This window comes from Leptinotarsa decemlineata, unplaced genomic scaffold (assembly GCF_025532065.1).
Source record: "Leptinotarsa decemlineata unplaced genomic scaffold, Ldec_3_MD MMD2_tig00078422_RagTag_RagTag, whole genome shotgun sequence".
In the NCBI taxonomy this organism is placed as follows: Eukaryota; Metazoa; Arthropoda; class Insecta; order Coleoptera; family Chrysomelidae; genus Leptinotarsa; species Leptinotarsa decemlineata.
Window position 1 is genome coordinate 23384800 of NW_027412747.1, and position 16050 is coordinate 23400849.

Here is a 16050-nt window from a genome sequence, read left to right on the forward strand (position 1 = left end):
GTCCCTGGTTTCGACCCCTAAAATTATTTTTACTATGCAAACTACTTCCTCTGATCTTATTCGATTGTGAGTTATTGAATTGTCCGGTACTGAAATTTGGTCTTCCCCTATTATTCTGCTGAAATCCTCGACTCGTACGGTTGAAATTATTAAGTTTTGAGTTCCCTCGCATGTGAAACACCTGCGAAGAAGAGGTTGCACCTCCCGTACATTCCTCATCTACAGCTCCCGTTATAGCATCTTTCAAAGCGCTATAGTTCCTAGCTTTTATGACAGTTCCCAGATCGTGACTTCGCAGTCCGTTCGCGAAAGCATGAATTGCCAGTTTTTCGTTCGCAACTTTAAGAATTTTCATTGCCTCGACATTTCCATCGGCTTGCGCTATTGTCAAATCGACCAGTAATTCCTCGATTGATTTACCAAATTCATTCACTGATTTATGTTTTTGTTTTGCGTTATGTAATTCAACTGATAAACTTGCGGCAGAATGCTTTGTCAACAAGTGTGTTTTGATGTCTTTAATTAAATCAGTATTAGACGGATATGACGACTCTAATCTCATCTTTGCACTTTGTGACAATCTAGTTTTAAGGACATAGTTTGTTAGTGTTATTTTTCCATTATCGTCTAAAAGACTATCGTATAATTCAATGGCATCTATTAACTGTTTTACAGATTCCTCCGAATTGTCGGTTATAGGCAATAAGCTTGACGCTATTCTGAGATCAAATTTTTCACCCATTATTGTAAAACTTCTAGTAATTTCTGTAATATTAGCTAATCTAGTCTCTAAGGTATTTCGAATATCGACTAATAATTTGTTTGAAGATTCAACATATAACTTAACTTTTTGAATTATATCTGCATCTTTAGGGCCCGCATTGAATTTATTTTTCACTTCATTTAACTCTGATTCAATCCTATTTAATTCTTCAAACTTGCGATTTATAGCTTTTAGATCGACTCGCCTCTCTTTGCTATCTTTATTTAAATTCCTATTAAAAACTTTGAGTTCTTCAAACGAGTATCTAAATAAGTCTATGATGCTCATTTGCTACGCTAAAGACGAAAATAAATCGATATATTGATACACAAACTTATACTAAATAAATACGACCTTAAAATGTCTTTCCATGTGTCATCCAATTTCCACTCTACTTGTTGTTGGTTTTCACTTTGGAATGCGTGAACCACCCATGAAATTCGTTTTCTTCTCACTCCTTACGCCTATACCAACTCCTGACTCCTCGTTATCTCTCTTCTTATCTTCTTTTCTAATGATTTCTGGCACCTCTTTATTAGAAATGCGCCGAGTGCCAAAATGAAACAGGCGAAAGCTACTATGCCTAGTACTTCGGAAACGGAGAACCCATTGCTAGCTGAAACTCCACCACTGTTCCCGGCTTGGCTTATGATTACTTCTTCTTTACTCTCTGTGGATCCCATGTTGGAAGATGTCAAATGCAACTCGTCTCTATTTCTCAGTATCTACCCGTTAATAACATACGTGGTAATCCTGGAATCATCCTGGCAGGATCGCCATGTAATAAACTCACTTCAGGTTCATTTATAAGGAACGGAATGAAACGACTTCGTAGAAAAACTTCCTCTATTCAGAATAACTCAAATTGATCTACCTTGTTTCAATTACATGATCCTCGTCGTAATCCTTCCCTATCTCAATGTTACATAATGTTTTAATAACATAAGATCGGCATACATCGAAAAGAGCTGTCCTGGCACGTATTAGGTGTTCTAATTAGAATATTGTTTATTTCTCAATTTGTTATTGTTCCACATTATTTGCTATACCAGTACAGAGGGACAAATGGGTCATGACTGATGGTAAGATGGCGACAGAGTGTCGGGGCCTTCTATATCGGGAGAGTCGTCTACAGCATAATCTATAGCTTCCCTAACTAACGGATTTTCATGAGTTTCTGCGCAATCAAAAACTCGCTGATTCCTCGACTGAATGGACTGCCGAATGTGAGGTAGCTGCAAATCTCTGCGGATGGCTTCATTCCGCATGAATCAAGAAGCAATCACAATCATCCTCAATAACTTACTTTGCAATCTCTCCAGAATGAAGAACGGAGCCGCTTGTCCCCAGACGCCTGAAGCATACATGATGTCAGGCTTGAACTTCGTGTTGTAGATGGTAATTTTATTTTTTAGACTCATTTTGGATCTTCTGTTGATCAGGGGGTACAGACTGTCTATAATGTGTGGGTTCCAAGTGAACCTGCGGTCTATTACAAGGCCGAGGTACTTTACCTGCGCTTGCCAGTCGATCTCCCTTCCAGAGACCCTTACTTTCCTAGCCGGAGGAGATATTGTTCTTCCCATTGTTATCGCCTGAGTTTTTACTGGATTCACTCGGATCTTCTACTCAAGGTACCAGCGCTCAAGGTCGTCCAATTCACGTTGCATATAGACGATCCCGAGCTCCCGACCCATGGAAGATGGGAGCCGTGTCAACGGCGTACAGAGACACCTTCACACGCTCGTACATCGGGAGGTCGCTGGTGTAGAGCGAGTATAACGTGGGAGATAGCACAACTCCCTGTGGCACCCCAGCGAGGATCTCTCTGTTGTCAGAGAGGGAGCCCTCTACTCTGACCTGAAAAGTTCTGTCTTTCTGGAAGGACCCGATCCACCGGGTCAGTCCCCAAGGCAGGTGGAACGCGTCTAATTTATGTAGAAGGCCTTCGTGCCAAACTCGGTCAAAGGCCTTCGAAATGTCCAAAAGGACTACGTGAACTTTACGATTGTGGTTTAGCTCTTGGATGGTATTTTCGACCAGTCTCAGAGCCTGTAACTCGGTGGAGTGGTCCCTCCTGAATCCGAATTGTTCGTTAGGCAGAACATTTCGGTCCTCAACTTATTCGTTGAGCCTTTGCAGAATGACTCTTTCAGCTAGCTTATCCGTCAACGTCCGTTATTATGTTTAAAAGGTTCTCGACGCAGTTGTCAATAACCTGTTGGTTATCGAATCGGCCCCCGGGGCTTTCTTGGCCTCTGCAGCCTTGATATACCCCTTCAGCTCTTCCACAGAAGCCGGACGGATGTTATCATCATCATCTTCCCTGAGGATGAGGTGAACCAGATCTTCCAGCAGCATATCGCGATCGATGTCATCGTTGTCGTCAACGTTAAGTTGAAACTGACGTTCCACCAAGTCGGCAAAGGCTAACGCTCTATAGGCGGGGAAGTAGCACACTCCGCGCTCTCCATGAATGGGTGAGGGAGTAGTCTTCTTCACCTTGAGTCTGCGGGTGACTCGCTCCTCCCACCTTTCGTTCCGGTGATCAATGATGGCCTGCTTGACTTGGTTGGTCAACCTACTTACCGCAATTTTATTGGCAGTTCCGGTTATCACTTCGGTATTCACCGTGAACATGTTCTGTAGCACGGGGAACAATTTTTTCATCTGGTCCAATGCGGCACAGATGTCTGAAACCCCCTACGTCTGAGGTGAGAGTTCAGGTTGAGAAAGGGTGGGCTTTGCAGTACTGCTGGCACCCTTGGATGCAGCCTTAGCAAAGCTGACCCCCACCTGGACGCGACCAGATCCCATAGGTCTTCCTGAACCGGACTGGGTGTTGAATCCTTTTAATCCAAATTGAAATGTTTGTTTCAATAACACGAATAAAAGTTTTCCTAATATTACAAAATAGTGTTTTACATTACCCTCATCAGAAAGTCTAATTTTCACATGACACACATAATTTAATTATTGAAATAATGACTGCGATTGTGATTCTCAAGATGTAGTGAAGTAAAAAAAATTGGGGGGGCGCTAGAAAATAATTGATTCTAGAAGTGGGCGGTAGACAAATTAAGTTTGACAACCTCTGGTCTACTTCATCGGATTCTGATTAATTCACACTTATTTTGATTTCTGTAGAATTGCTTGTAAATTTTGAACAATCTGTTAGCTCAAATCGTGAATTTTGTAAATGACTCTGTGTGAAATAACAAGTCGGATAACGCCTCAATTAGAATTTTCTATAAAGGCGACCTGAAATAAGTCACTTGTGAACTATACCAGCATGGCCCCTTAGAATAACAACGGAAAGATCGTTCAAACTATTCTCATCCGCATGAATGAGCGGCAACTAGTTTCTTTTCATCTCTTCACGCTAGTTTAGGAAAAACGGGCGTCATCGAGCGTAGTGCTCAATTATTTTCCATACGTTTTGCATGCGTTCGGATTAACGCACGTGTCCCATAACCGCGAAAAACACCACCAAAGGGGTAATTTGGCACGCAAATTGGCGCCCTGCGGCGGGAGATTTCACAAGCTCCGACGTCACGTTCAACTTTTTTTTCGGTGGTTAAATGCTAAAGATTTGGCCGGTTGATATTAAAATACGAGGCGGTTTTACGTTGTGGAAGTCAGTAGATGAACATGTACCCCCCAGCAAACATTTTTCACCAGGATTATCTTCATTTTGTCGTAAAAATATTTTATTTCGTTCTGTCCAGTAAATCAACTCACCCTTTACGCTTTTGTAGCCGGTTATCGAACATTACGCTATATAACCTTTATTGTGAATACTTAAAGCTATCGGCATCTCAAAGGCCAAAAAAACCAATACAGAGAAATAATGCCGTTGCGAACTAGTTTTATGATTGGCTGAAGAGTGACAAAATTAAATTTGGAGTCATGTTACGGTGACAAATAGAATGTGGGGATGGGTATCGCCGTTGTGTCGTCAATGTTTAGTTCAGGAACTGATCGTGATTTGAATGTTGAAATTCGATATTGGTGCAGTTATAATTACTTAAAATTTTTGTTATTTGTTTAAAATGTGGGATCCTTGGACAAGTACTAATAGTAATAACGAGTATGATAACAACGCAGACTTTTTCCAGTGTAGTGATTCCAATAGCGATGGTGAACAATGCGATAAAAAGAGGTACCAGTGAATAAGATTCCGATGCATTTGAATATTGAAGCACAGAGAGTATGTTTCAATGTATATAAGAATCTACATCTCAAGTTTGGTCTCTAGGGAAACAAACTATTACGAGCAACATCAAGTTTGACCGGAATTCCTTTCTCAACTGTACGTAAAATAGTCAAAAACAAACCTTATGAACGCAAGACGCGATGTGATACGAGATTATCAAAACCTTTAGATGTTCATCTAATAAAATCTTTGAAGAAAACAACATAAGACTGTTGCAAAAGCAATGAGATTCCTACAACTGAAATCATAAGAAAGAAATTGAATACTCCCGGCCATAACGTGATCTGCTGTGACAAAACTCTTCAGAATCGGATAAAAAAACTATGACATATAGTCAGTGGGCAAAATAATTTAATTAAAGTAATTAAAGTAATTCTAGTTTCTAAAGACTATATAGAGATTGGACACTTTCATATTAATGGTGGAAATAAATTCATTATTGATTTAAATGACGACAGTGATAGTGAAACAGCAAATATGGAAGAGGAATTATCAGAAGCTTTCAAAGAAAATAATTGAAGTGTTTTTGAAGCGATCGAATGTATATATATATATATATATATATATATATATATATATATATATATATATATATATATATATATATATATATATGTTAAATCTGAAGTTTTCACGGATAGGACTATGCTGAACTGGTTTTTCCGGGTATTTGATCCGAGTATGTGATATTATCTTTAATTTCACCGTCAATAATGTACACAGCAAAAGACAATGTCAATGACTAAAAAAGATGAAGAAGGCAAAGGTGGCAGAAAGAAGAATACGGCAAACAATAATGGGGCCAATTGGAGTTGATATAAATGAATAGAGATGAAGAACAAACAGGGAAATTGCGGGAAAATGTGGAAGGGATATAGTCTCATCAGGAATCAAGAAACAAAGAGCCAGATGGTAGGGACACATATGGATAATGAAAGAAGATAATGTGGTAAGAATGATGGAGGATGGGAAACCAGCGGAAAGAAAAAGAAGAGGTAGACCTAGATCTAGCTGGACAAAAGAGATGGAAGAAGACATGAAAGGGACTGGATTAAGAGAAATAGCAAGAAATGGGGAAGAATGGAGAAAGATATGTGAGAAAGTGACAACCAGGACAATCTTAACGACTTATCCACCATAGCCAACAGAGGATATAGAAAGCTTTAATGACGACGCATTCCCAAATAGAATATATAAGGCATATCTATCTATCTGAAATTAGTAATTTTCATTTCACCTGGACCAATATCTATTGACACAGTTCAGGCACTTTTACTTGTGAAATGAATTTTTCTTCCAACTTCAATGATTGAAAAATATTAAAAAAGTATGTGATAGATGCCTAATTATCATTTTCGATATATTCTGCTAAACTAAAATTGGTAATTTTCTTCTTATTCGTCCTTATATCTATTTATACCTATTAATAATCTTTACGTCTTTTTACTTGTAAAATATATGTTTCTACCAACTTTACTGAATGGAAAATAGTATTCAATGATATAGAAACAGAAAGCGCAAAAGCTTTTTTTCCCAAAAACTAATTCTTATAAAATATTTCGTTTTCTATTTTAATGTTTATACTCGTATCATGAAATTTAAAAGTTTTTCTTGAATTCAGCTGATCAATTACTTCTGTAAACTCTAGAATTAGTCGGTTTCAGGTACACTGAAGAAAAGTTCGATTTCATTGAAAAAATCACCATCAGAATGAATAAGAAGCCACATTATTGAAATAATCATTGAATTTCTCACTACATCTCGTTCAGAAATCCTCATTGACATACTCATACTCTAAATGAAGCCCTCCTCAGTGCAAAACCTCAGCTTTTACTTGTAAAAAGAAAGTGATACTTTTAGTTTTCCGCAAACTAAAAACTCCGATCCCATTAAATCAAATTTCCATATACGAACAAACTCATCGCAACTCCAACGCGAGCTGCTTTCTGTGAATTCCTCAAACTAAACTCCAACCGAACCCGATTCCGTAATTGGAAGAGTTCCTTCTGGCAAAGGACGGTGTCCTGAAAGTTGCTTTCCCGGGGGCGGCAGCGTCGAGACGCTTCTCATCCGCCGACGGCCTGCTTTATATTCCGTGATTGGCTTCGTTTATTCGAAAATTACGTCATGATAAAGCATACGCTTCCATTGCTAATGTGATTTGGTGCGACGCGAAATGACGTTACCTATGTCGCTTTGTCTTTGTTTTTCCCGGTTGGCACGATCGCGATTGCCCTGGGTTTCGAGCTGTGTCGGTTGTTTATTCGTTAGTGGCCATGTTTGTGACGCGGATATGTTGGGCAAACTTGGTGTTACACAAAACACGCTTTATGAAACACAGTGTTGAAAGTGAAACAGGACAATAAAATTTTAACAATTTTGGAATATCTCGCTTCTTGTTAATGTTCCTTGGAGTTTTTAGATACTCAATCTTCCACGATCTGAAAAATAAACAAAGTCAAATCTACAGAGAATCTGCTAAGGTCTAATGAAGTTCTCCTGAGAAGTTTATGCGTGATAATAACCTGAAGTTTTGCTTGGTTTGCGGGTTTTGCCGTGGTCTTCTTTGGTTATAATCCCCAAACGTTTCAACTGCAACTGCGGCAGTCATTTTCAACTGATGACGTCAGTTGATACGTCAAGAAGAATACTTCCACCATGCCACGCCACGTATCACTACGGCCTGCGATCGCAATGTGTCACAGAAAGGAGAATCATGTTTTCAAGAGCTTTTAGATTTCACTCGATTTCTATACGGAAGTTTAAAAATGCGCACACTGAATTTATCAGTAATTTCAAGGGCAGCGCGTGCCTAGACAAGCAAGAGAGTGTTAGTTAGATACCTATTTAGTTCTAGTGAACAACTCAATCATAGACAGTAACGCCTTCTCTTAGCAAACAAACTGATCCTATTATTTTTGTTGAGAATAATAAAATCTTCCATGCGCTTCGAGTCTAGACTAGAACCTTATCGATATAAAAGGAGTGCGTCAGCGCAGCGTGAGTCTGTGGAGTCGAGTAATCGAAGCGATACGGTCGGAGAAGGATTCTAGTTGTACTGCGAAATAGTGATTGTGAAGATCAGTGATTGTGAGATATGATTCTCAACAACCGTATATTATACAGTGCATTTCTTTAATGCCCTACCCCTTTTATTTTTTCAACAAAATTTATATAAATAATACAACTTTATATACATACATAATTTGAACTGAACAAACTGAATTTTTCAATTTCCATCATGAATATATTTTAACAGTTCGCTCTTGAAAATCTTTAATGATAGAGTAGATTTCATTGAATCAGGTAAATCATTGAATCGGACAAAACCTTACAAAAAAATAAACTGCTTCTACTATTTCTTGTATTTGTTCTATTTATATGTTTGCCTAGTAGAATGGTGATGAATGTCCTTATTGAAATTTATAAATGACAGCAAGTATAGTGGGGTCATTTTATTTAATATTTTATAAATGAAAACCATGGAACAATAGAATAATCTTTTGGATATTGAGAGCCATTGTAGAGCAGATAGCATGGTAGAAATTGGTGTATACCTATTACATTTTAAAATTATTCTCATTCCTCGATTTTGTAGTTTTTGTATTTGTTGCAATTTGTTCAAATTAAAAGAGAATAAAATAGATGCACAGTAATCAAAATGGGGTTGGATTATTGATTTATATACCATAATTTTTATATCTGATGATAAGTTATTGGCGATTCTTGAGAAAAAATATAATTTTTTTGCAATCTTTTTTTCAATATATTTGAAGTGGTTGTCGAATGATAAGCAATTATCAAGTTGAAATCCCAAATACTTCACTGATGTTACTATTTCTATACGTTCATCTTCAATTTTTATATTTATGTTGCTTGTATTTATTTGATTATATTTGAATTTAGTAGTAATTATCATTGCTTTTGTTTTTTTAACGTTAAATTTCATTTTATTGGTTTACAGATATTTTTCTACTTTCTCATTCTAGAAAATGAATAATAGGGGACCAAGCACACTACCTTGTGGTATTCCTGTTTGATTTGTTATATATGATGAGAAACAATCGTTCACACGTACTCTTTGTTTCGTATTAAATGAGAATATTCTAAGTAAACAATGATGTTCTTTGTCGTACTGACATTTTTATAAACAAAAAATTTTATCTGCCATATGGCAGATAAAAAGGAATATTTCTAGATAATGTGTTTGTCTTCAGGAAATTATTAAATGAGGACCATTAAAGAAATGCACTGTATAATTGAATAAATAAAATGTTATAATAATTCAGTACATTTTTTTATTTATTTTACCTGGACCTCTGCCAAATTGAGTTTGACACCTCTGGTCAATACCCAACGGGGTCTTTGGATGGAATGAACGATTCTGATTCTCCATAAACAATTACATTGTCTGTTGAGTCTAGTTGAATAGTGCATACATCTAAATCAACCTGTTACTCAGTATCTTCAGAAATTCAAGCACTTGCCAACAGAAAGACAGTCGTAATCGTTTTCTCACCAACCCTAGAGAGTATTCTCTATATATTTTTTCGGTGCCGTACGGCAAGCAGAAACTCCCCCGATGAATTCGAGGCATCTGTGCTGTTTAGTATGCGGAGAACGATCACGTTGAGGAACTTGCCAGTTTCTGTAATGTTCATCGGAGGCTTTCTCACTTCTCTCAGGACGTTCCGCTTTCCTAACTTTCATCCTTTGCCTCGCAAAGGCCCACCCCCAAACTCCCATTAATTCGATATACTGGAGGGAAAGCGCAGAGACGGAGTCAGCTGAAAAATTCGGATGTCTTCGTTTTTGTTAAATAGTAGGGTAGTAGTATGTTTGGTAATGTGGACTGACTACGATACTCTGGAGCTACTTATGCAATCTTCAACGTAGTAGCCACATATTACTTCGATTGTGAAGGTTATTACTTTGTTTTCATAATCTGTTTCCTGATAGTAAAAAAATCTGCCTGATATCTATGAAACTCATATCATCAAGCTGAATTCATCCTCGTTATACAGAAATATTTCTAAGCCATACATTCTCGATTTGCAAGGCAGATCTATTTCCCTCCGTTGTTGTTGTCATAACAATAATTGTACTTGTCCGCGGTCTCATATACAAGCCCATATGAGATTTGAAATGAGTATAATTCAGTTCTTACCTTTGTTGCATCTATCACTGATCTAATGAATTCAATATACACTTTATTATGAGACTTTTATCAAACTTTTTACAAAAACGTAACGTCTTTTGCTATGTAATGGCTTCAGGCGTGTCTCCACTCTGATGTAATGAATAAGCAGTATTATTTTTAATAACCTCTTTAGTTAGACACATTTTGGAAGCCGTGCTAATCAATTTAATTGCATCGAAAGTGATCAACTCACCATCTTTATTCATCCCCATCGCAAGACATTTCTTCAGACGACATGCTTGGCATTGATTTCTGTGAGCTTTATCCACGATGCAACGTCCAGTACCAGCTTGACACCTGAAACCAGAAAAAAAATTGGAGTGTTTCTCGAAAAATTGATCCTGTCTATGTAGCATGAACAAACTGCTTAAATGGTTTGCTAATTTCATTGACATTAGATCATACATAAATTTGAAATCAGAGCCCAAAAACAGCAGTTTTTGTCACTGATTAAAAAACTGAACCTCTTTCAATCCTCACTTCGAGCAAAGACAAAGACATAGATGCCGGCCGTAACAAAGACGTTATCGTTGTGATATCTTCCATCGATCTCATACATATATATTTTCTATCGATCCCATAGATATATAGATTCCATCGATCCCATAAATATATAGATTCTATCGATCTCATAATAATGGGATAGATTATATCAATCTCTTAATAATGGGATAGATTATATCAATCCCATAGATGACGCCCGTGTAAAGACGTCATCTATGTGATATCTTCTATCGATCCCATTATATCAATCCCACAATGTCATCTATGGGATAGATTATATCGATCCCATAGATGATGCCCATATAAAGACGTTATCTATGTGATATCTTCCTTCGATCCCATAAATATATAGATTTTTATCCTATCGATGGCGTTCGTATAAACACGTCCTCAATGGGATACATTTCATTGAATCCATAAATAGATGGTTTATATCGATTCCATAGACGACGTCCTCACTAAGACGTCATTCATGGGATATATTATATCGATCCCATGACGATCCCATAGATTAAATGTATTGAAGATATATTGAAAGAGGTACAGTAGGATATATTTTATCGATCCCATAGATAGATAGTTTCTATCTATGGGGTAGGTCTTATCGATCCCATCGGTGGCGTTCATATAAACACGTGATCAATGGAATACATTTCATTGAATCAATAGACAGTTACTGAGACGTCATTTATGGGAATCGATCCCACAACGATCCCATAACGATCCCATAGACTGAATGTATTGAAGATACATTCAAAGGGTTACAATGGGATACATTTTATCGATTCCAAAGATAGATAGTTTCATCGATACCATAGATGGCTTCCGTATAAAGACGTCATCTGTGTGATATCTTCTATCGATTAAATAGCCATAATGTTATCTAAGGGATAGATTATATCGAGCCCATCGATGGCATCCGTATAAAGACGTCATCGATGGGATACATTTTATCGATTCCATAGATAGTTTGTTTCTATAGATCCCATAACGATCCCATATGTAGAATATATGTATTGAAGATACACACAAAGAGGTACAAATACGTCATATATGGGATGTATTCTATAGATCCTATAGATAAATAGATTGAATCGATCCCATGGACGACGTCCTTACAAAGACCTCATCTATGGGATAGATTATATAGATTGAAGGTACAAAGAAGTTATCTATGGAATATAATCACTTGATCCCATAGATCTCGTCCGTACAAAGACGTTATCTATGAGGTGTTCATGGTGATACATTATATATAATGGTGATATATAATTGCGAACTATAGATACGTACATCCTCATAGGAGATAATGAATAAAGAGAAAATTGTTGAATTTACAACCGATAATTGATGAATCCAGAAATTCAGAAAACTTGTTAAAACGTTTTTTTTAGATGAATAGTAGTCTCACATTTGACAATGTATCTTTGTACGTGTTTATATATTTTCAAATACATTTTGAGTTTGAATTTCCCTATTATAAACAGCCAATGTTTCTTGGGAAAGTTCAAATGGCTTCTTTAAAATTATCCTGCACGATTTTATATCAATACTGATCATTTCATCAAAAATATTGAGATAATTTTTAAACAGGGGGAGTATTTGGGCGGTTTCTTCTTAACTAGCAGGTCCATTGACTTTGATCAACGTCTCAAAAGTGATTCCCGGAAATCCCACCCCAAAAACGTATAGATTCGATGAGAAACCTGCATCTACTTTCCCTTTGCCGATCCCTTGGACGAATGGAGTAGTGTAGACCCAAAATAAACCAATATAAAATCAAGTTGCACACATCCAAGTTCGCAGCGTGAGGATGTCGCTTCTGCTCGAAATCAGGGGGCTTAAATATATCAGGACGGCAAGTGTCGCTCGCTAGTTGCGCCACCTGATGCCCCCATTAGACGGCAAAAGCGCCCCCTTTGCCAAACCACCCTGTCAACCGCCGGTTAAAACGGTTCATTGATCTTCACGCTCTGTGTGAATACTCCGGGAAATGGCTGCGTATTTATGAATGAATTTAATGGGTTTATATTGCCCGGGAAGCGTGGAAAATGATGCGGCAGCTTGTTGAAAATTGCAGGTGTTCATTTGTACCGACCGAGAAATCGGATATTCATCCCTTGTAAATTGAAAAAATGTCTTCAAGAACCAGCTTCTATTGGAGCGTACTATGATACCCTGTTTCCTAACAGTGGAAACTGAAGAATGCTCAAAATGAATGCAGAACGCTAATAGAGTGCTCAAACAAAATTTTGTTATTTCGTTATGATTCGCCGGGATTTACCAGGTTCAAATGAAAGATTTTATGATCGTTTGGGTCGTTTTATTACCTGCAGTGGCGTGCGTTCGAGTATTTAATCGAATTCATATACGATTAATATTGTAACATGTCGATTTGAAATATTCACATACTGATAAATTGGCATGCTTATTTGAAAAAAATCGGATTCAGATTAATTCAGATTGAAGAGCACAGATAAAGATACATATCGACGATTAATATAAAGTTTCTGTTGGATGACGAGGCTCCACCTCAATTTGGGTTATTTTCAGCAAATGCAAGTTTGAACAAAATAAAGTTGAGTTTAATTCATGAGTTTTTCAAATTCACTTCGAAGAGTATTCAAATTGATGGTTCAAATGTTGGGTTTCAATTTTTGAAGGGATTTGTTTCTAATTCACATATTGGCAACAGCGCCTGTATCTATTTGAAATACCACCTCCACAAGCCACATAAACAACAGTTGTTTTGTTATTTATTTATATAGAGGAAGATATGTTAGGTGCACAAAATGTCATATGTCACAGAATGTCTCGGAACTCGGAACATAAGATAACAGAAAAGCACGCCTCTGAAATATGTCATCTTTGTTTGTCTCATACAGGGAACAGATTCATTGCCCTTTATTAGCTATAGCCGATGTTGCCAAACGGTGAAATAGAAACGAATCCCTTTAAATGTTGAATGCATTATTTCATTCCCCTTTTTTGAGTATTTTAATAACTTTTTAAAGAAAAAGGTTGAAATGATAAGTTTAAAATGCGTTGTTTTAGAGCTCTTTTATGAAAACTTATTGATTTTCGTTAGGAGGAATATTCCCCATTATACAGCAATTCACTGATAGTGAATGTGTAATTGTTCAGTATATTTTCAGTTCCAGGGAGGGTGAGACCTTATTGTTGAGCGAGATATTTTCAGGAACGTAGATTAGGAAATACGGAAGAATACATCACCCTGGGTATTTTCATAGATATCGAAGCAGCGTTTGATAAAACAACCTTTCCAACAATTACCCAGCAACTACACTCCAGGAATGTACCCCTAATAGTAGTAGGAGAATGGATACTCAAGTTGCTCTCTAGTAGAGCAATACGTGTCAATGTAAAAGACATCACTGGTCATGAGAGGATGTCCACAGGGACAATCAACTCAACAATAATGGATTCTACTCAATTGCATATGTAGATGACATAGTTATCTTGCAGACCGGCAAATTTGTGAACACACTGTGCGATAGAAGGCAGGAGGGGCCAAATTAATAGAAACATGGTGTAAGAAACACTCACTGAGACTGAGATGGTCCTTTTCACCAGGAAAAGAACTTTATTGAGCTTAAAACCTCCCGAAATCTTCAAAAGCAAACTGAATTTCTCTGAAGAGGTGAAATACCTTGGTACTATCCTCTACAGAAAGCTAACATGGAACTCTCACCACCCAGAGTAGAGAAAAAAGGGCCAATGTGGCTTATGAGCAATGTCGGAGGACAGTGGGACGCGCATGAGGTCTTTCACCCCGTGTGGTCACCTGGATCGACACTGCAATAATAAGACCTATGTTAACATACGGACCCATTCCATGGGGACCAAAATTTCTACAAGCAACGGCCATCCAAAAATTATATCAAATACAGCGACTGGCTTGTTTAAACATCACGAGCCATGAGAACAACACCAACAGCGGCAATGGAATCAATTACGGGTCTGACCCTTCTGCGTTAATGGCCATGCTACAATTGCGCACGGCTGGTATAAATCTCGAAGTAGGAATGGGTCAAGCCTGAGCCTATGACGAGAAGCGCTTACTGCAAAACCTCTGCTGCAGGCAACAAGTGATGCAATTGAATCCAGGTTTGTGTTTAATAAACCCTATAAAATATAAATTGAGCAGAACACAGAGTCAGATGCTATAAATGCAATACGCATATATACAGACGGCTCAAAAACCAAAGAAGGCTCAGGATGTGGAGTGTACTCCAGATCACTAAGGCTAAGGATTAAGTGGGGGCTATCCGCTAGGACTATACACATTCGTCTTTCAGGCGGAAGTGTATGATGTCTTGTTGTGTGCAAGGCTTATTAAACTGAGACCTCAAAGAAATGAGCGGATCAATATTTTAACAGACAGTAATAGCGCACTAGAGGCTCTGACAAACCCGAAGGTAACATCAAAACTGATCTGGGAATGCCATGAAGAACTGAATGAACTTGCAAACAGGAACAAATTAACTTTGTACTGGGTTCCAGAGCGTTCAGGAATCACAGGTAATGATAAAGCTGATGAATGCGCTAGACGCGGATCATCAACTTCATATATAGATCCTGAACCAGCTCTGGGGGTACCAAAATCATTGATACGAAACCAGATTAGGACATGGACCAATAGGAAGCACACAGAGTACTGAACAAAAGTACCTGGCAACAAACACAGTAGAACCTTCATTAGGGAACCGTCCAAGAAAAGAACCGAAGAACTACTTTAATATACTAGGGATCAGCTCAGAACAATTACAGGGTTATTAACCGGTCATCGTCCGCTTAGACAACACCTGAATAAAATGGGGATGTACAATGCACCGAATCACAGGAGGCAAGCAATATATGGACGTACGAAATTACGTCCAGAAGAATATGACGGAACCTGTACAAATTAGTACAGAGAACGAGAGTGATGGAATGGGTGTCATGAGAAGATGGGAGAATAAACGCAATAAGCCCAAGAGCAGTGTTTGCTGGAGACTTGGACTAAATGAACAAGTCAGACAGCTCCCAAAAAAAACCTAAGGATTAAGTGGGGAATGGGTCCAAACAGAACTGGCTGGTATCTCAGTTGCCACGAAAGAAATAACCAGGAAAGAAATTTCTGGTAGAAACATAACAATCTACACTGACAGCAGACAAGCCCTATTAGCCTTGAACAGACAACGTGTTATCTCAGGGCTAGTACTAGAGTGCCACCAAGATTTAGCCAAAGCCTCGATAAATAATAACATTATCCTGAGGTGGGTTGAAAGCCACGACAGGAGTATAGGTAATCGCATTGCTGACTCTTTAGCCAAGGAAGCGGCTGGACTAAGAATTTTAGGGCAC

General features: G+C 37.9%; 1 protein-coding gene across 1 annotated transcript in view; it reads right to left on the bottom strand.

Annotated features, from left to right (window-relative positions):
- LOC111514697 (photoreceptor-specific nuclear receptor) overlaps window positions 1–16050 on the bottom strand; it is a 77954-nt gene that overhangs the window by 29770 nt on the left and 32134 nt on the right. The window contains exon 3 of the mRNA XM_074186265.1: window positions 10373–10476. Coding sequence (XP_074042366.1) covers window positions 10373–10476 — 104 coding nt within the window. The remainder of the gene's footprint in view (window positions 1–10372; window positions 10477–16050) is intronic.